The 4,228-nt window shown below is 38.8% G+C and overlaps 1 protein-coding gene across 1 annotated transcript in view; it reads left to right on the top strand.

Annotated features, from left to right (window-relative positions):
* The window catches only part of SLC25A27 (solute carrier family 25 member 27), a 33,345-nt gene that overhangs the window by 7,882 nt on the left and 21,235 nt on the right, over nt 1-4,228 (top strand). Inside the window, exon 4 of the mRNA XM_007936168.2 lies at nt 2,340-2,462. Coding sequence (XP_007934359.1) covers nt 2,340-2,462 — 123 coding nt within the window. The remainder of the gene's footprint in view (nt 1-2,339; nt 2,463-4,228) is intronic.

The raw sequence follows: 4,228 nt of genomic DNA, 5'->3' as shown, positions 1-4,228 counted from the left end.
ACACATATATATAAATGATCTATAAGGAGCTCTGGTAGGGTAGTACCTAAGGCACTTGACTGCTAACCAGAAGGCTGCTGGTTCAAACCCACCAGCCACTCCTCGGAAGGAAGGTTGGGCAATCTACTTCCATAGTGATACCACCTTGGAAACCCAAGGAGGGGTCACTATGAGTCAGGTTCGACTCCACGGCACATAACAACAACAACCCTTCAGACTAGTGGAACAATGCTAATATCTATCTAATCTTGTGAGGTGCCTGGTAATTGAAAAAAATGAGTGACTAGACTCATCCAATGGTGTGATCTGAGCTTGGTCTTATTACAAATCATATACTTAATTTCATCACACTATAAAACTATTTTTTAATTTTAGTTTTTCATAATTTTTTATTTATCACCTTCCCTTTCACCCAAGTTATATGTCTACCCTCCCTTCCCCTCCCACCTCTGGTAACAATCAAAGAACATTTCTTTTATGTGAAAACCTTTTCTTGACTTTTTACTATAGTGCTCTCTTACGGTATTTGTCCTTTTGTGATTGACTAATTTCACTGGGTATAATATCCTCTAGATTCATCCATGTTATAAGATGTTTCACAAATTCATTGTTGTTCTTTAACATTACGCAATATACCATGGTGTGTATGTACTGTAGTTTGTTTGAATAAAGACTAGTGTAAAAATTACAGAGGATGGACTGGTTATGAGATTCACAAAGAGAAAAACAGTGACAGTGCACTGTGCTCATCTTTGTGTAGAGAAACAGGCATGTTCATAAGTTGTCAGTGGAAGTGTAAATTGATAGAATTTCTTCAGAAAGCAATGTGGCAAGAGCTATCAAATATTACGTAAATGTTCAAATTTGTTAGTTTAAATTTACACTGGTTAAATAAACTATGGAGCTCTGTTGATACAGTGGTTAGTGCTTGGCTCCTAATCCAAAGATCATGTGTTCACACCTAACAGCTGCTCCATGAGAGAAAGATGAGGTGCTTCCATAAAGATTTACAGCCTTGGAAACCCTATGGGGCAGTTCTATTCTGACTCAATAGCAACGGGTTCAGTGGTTTTGGTAATTAAACTTTGGCAAATAAAACTTTAAATGAATTAAGCAGCTCTTTACAAAGTGACGGGGATAACCTTTAAGATACACTGTTCAGAAAAAAAATCAAAGTGTTCAACAGTTTTGTGTGCTTTGAAAAAGGTATATTTACACATATATGCTCATGTATACACAAATTATCAAATGTAACCTAGTAGTGAAGAGTGTGATTTCTGGACTCAGATGGCCTGGATTTATATCTTGGCCGTACTACTCACTAGTTGTGTGATTTAGGCTGCCTCAATTTCCTCATCTATGAAGAGGACATGACAGTTGTACTTACAACAGAGGGTTGGCATGAGGATTAAATGTTATTTGAAAAATGCTCACCGCAAGACCGGACACATAAACATTCAGCAGAAGCATTAGTGTCTCTTTAAGAGTGTGTAAGAAAATAATCATTTTGATTGTTTCAGGGGAGGGGAGCTGGAGATAGGGGACAGAGAGAAAGTTACTATTTACTTTATACACCTGTGGCCCTTCAGGTATTGTTTTACAGTGAAAGGAAAGATAATACCCCATTTCCCAAGAGACTACTGTGTTAATCTAGGTACAAGATGATTGGAGCTTGGGCTGAGACAAGCAGCAGGAATAGGGAGAAGATGGATTCAAAGCACCTTTAATAGTCTAGACTTGGTCACTATTGGCTCTGAGAGGTGAGGAGAAGGAAGAATCTAGGGACATGTCGAAAGAGTTTCTTCAAAGAGACAAAAGTTTCCAAATTCTTCACTTTAGAAAACTACTAAAGTAGTAGTTTTTACACCTTCACTTACTGTTGTTGTTGTTATGTGACGTTGAGTTGGACCCGACTCAAAGCGACCCCTCCTTGGGTTTCCAAGTATCACTATGGAAGTAGATTGCCCCATCTTCCTTCCGAGGAGTGGCTGGTGGGTTTGAACCAGGCAGTCAAGTGCCTTAGGCACTATGCTACCAGAGCTCCGCTAATTTCCTCTATGCTACTTTTACTCTCCTGTGGTCAGAATTAAATTGCAATTAAATGATCACTTCATATATTTATTTCAGCTTCTTGTGGTCCTTTTACCCACCTGTCAGAACCATCTATTTTCCTCTGATTCGTTTGTATCTGTCCTTTTCCTCACTTTGTCTTAAATTTCTTCCTCCAGGGACTGTATTTATTTATCTCTTACCTAGATTGGTATTGGTTCACTACAAAATTTATGAAATTAATGGTAACCTTAATTTGCTTTTTAAAAAATGTATCCTTTTACAATTAGGAAATCAGTCATTGGTGGGATGATGGCTGGTGTTATTGGCCAATTTTTAGCCAACCCAACTGACCTAGTGAAGGTTCAGATGCAGATGGAAGGAAAGAGGAAACTTGAAGGAAAACCACTGCGGTAAGTTCTCTAATTGATTGATGCCTTACCTTTCCCCTTGGCTACTATCGTATTTACGTAATGGACTTATGTGGTTGTTTTTCTGTTTTTGTTTTTGTTTTTGATGTAACATTCAGTAAGAAAATATTTCCGATTCTTCTAATTTGGACTTTATATTCATGAAGAGGAGAGCTGAGCCAGACCTTTTCTGTGTATGATAAAGTGTACATATTCTCTACCAGACAGTTATACATGTGCATAGCTAGATTCATGCCCTATTTCAGTTTGATACAATGAGTTTGATCATTAAATCTGCCTTGGAAGTCATGTAACTTCTAAGTCTCTGTTTATTCCTGTTTAAGGGCTATTTCAAAAGGTTTTCATGAAAGTCAAAATGTCTACTTTATAAGATGTGAAAAATTTTTTTTTTCTTTCTATATCTGTGTAAAAGAAGGGAATAGTAAGGTTGACCACACAAATTGTTCCCACCTCCCTCTCTAGCCCCACTTCTCCTACATCTTGAGGCCCTCTTTTTCCCATCCTTATGAAAGTTTTCTCATTGTGTCTTTTGTGTATAAAGTTCTCCAACCGAAATAGTCTATATTATCAAAGTCTACCCTTCTTCAAAAGGGCTTCAAGTTCAACCCCTTGGTTTCTCCTGGGAAAGGGCAAAATATTTCTCCTTTTCCTGGAAGCAGTCTCCTAGGAAACAGAGTACAGGATGAGTTGGGCTGAGTACAAAGTGTTTGGTTCCTCTGAACACTCCAGGTCAATAGCTGAGCCAGAGGTAAAGGAAGATGTGGGGACTCCTTTGGGAGTGCATGCCTCCTCTTTGGTCCATTTCTAGCTAACTCAGTGGAAAGTGAGGTTGGGCTGCTACAGTCTAGGCTTCCCTTCAGCCAAAAAAGAAGGGAGAGAATGTACACAGAAGAGGAGGAGAGGTACCACTCTACCTTAACCAAGTGTTTCCAGAATCCCAGGGCCCATTTTATCATCTTGTAACAACTTGTAATTAAGTAGCATGGAGAAGTGGTACCTGGGTTGGATACATGGAGAGAACTGGCCATTGGGGCATTGGGTCTAGAAATGTCTGACCCAAATAACTGATCCACTATTTTTTTTTTTTTCCCCTCTCCTTGTCCTGATGCTGAAAATGTTTAGTTTGATTATATTAAATTAAATGTGGGACCTCTGGTAGCATAGTGGCTAAGGCACTTGACTGCTAACCAGAAGGCTGGCAGTTCAAACCCACCAGCCACTCCTCGGAAGGAAGATGGGGCAATCTACTTCCGTAGTGATACTGCCTCAGAAACCCAAGGTGGGGTCGCTATGAGTCGGGTCTGACTCAATGGCACATAACAACAACAACAGCAACAACAACAACATATTAAATGTAGTGATAAAGAACATGAACCTTGGGGTCAGAAAGCTTGGGATTCAAATCCAAGCTTTACCCCATTTTAGCTCAGTTAACTGAGTAAAGTTCCTTAATCTCTCTAAGCCTCTGTTTCCTCAGATATAAATTAGAATAATAGTGCATGCCTCATAGAGTTTTCCAGGTTAAAATGTACCTGTGTATATAAAATGCCTGGCACTTAGTAAATGCCCAATAAATGTTAGCTGTAATTACCATCATTCCTGAGCATAACTTCCTAAGTATCAATTAGGCATACCCAATAAATATGGCAGACTACCTTTTTTTTTTTTATTAGGATTTGGGTGAAGATTTACAGAGTAAATTCACTTTTCATACAGCAGTTCACACACACTTTGTCTCATGTCATTGA

The sequence above is a fragment of the Orycteropus afer genome, unplaced genomic scaffold (genome assembly GCF_000298275.1).
Source record: "Orycteropus afer afer isolate SDZICR_OR568_19922 unplaced genomic scaffold, OryAfe1.0 scaffold00034, whole genome shotgun sequence".
In the NCBI taxonomy this organism is placed as follows: Eukaryota; Metazoa; Chordata; class Mammalia; order Tubulidentata; family Orycteropodidae; genus Orycteropus; species Orycteropus afer.
This window is presented reverse-complemented; position numbering and strand designations above follow the sequence as displayed.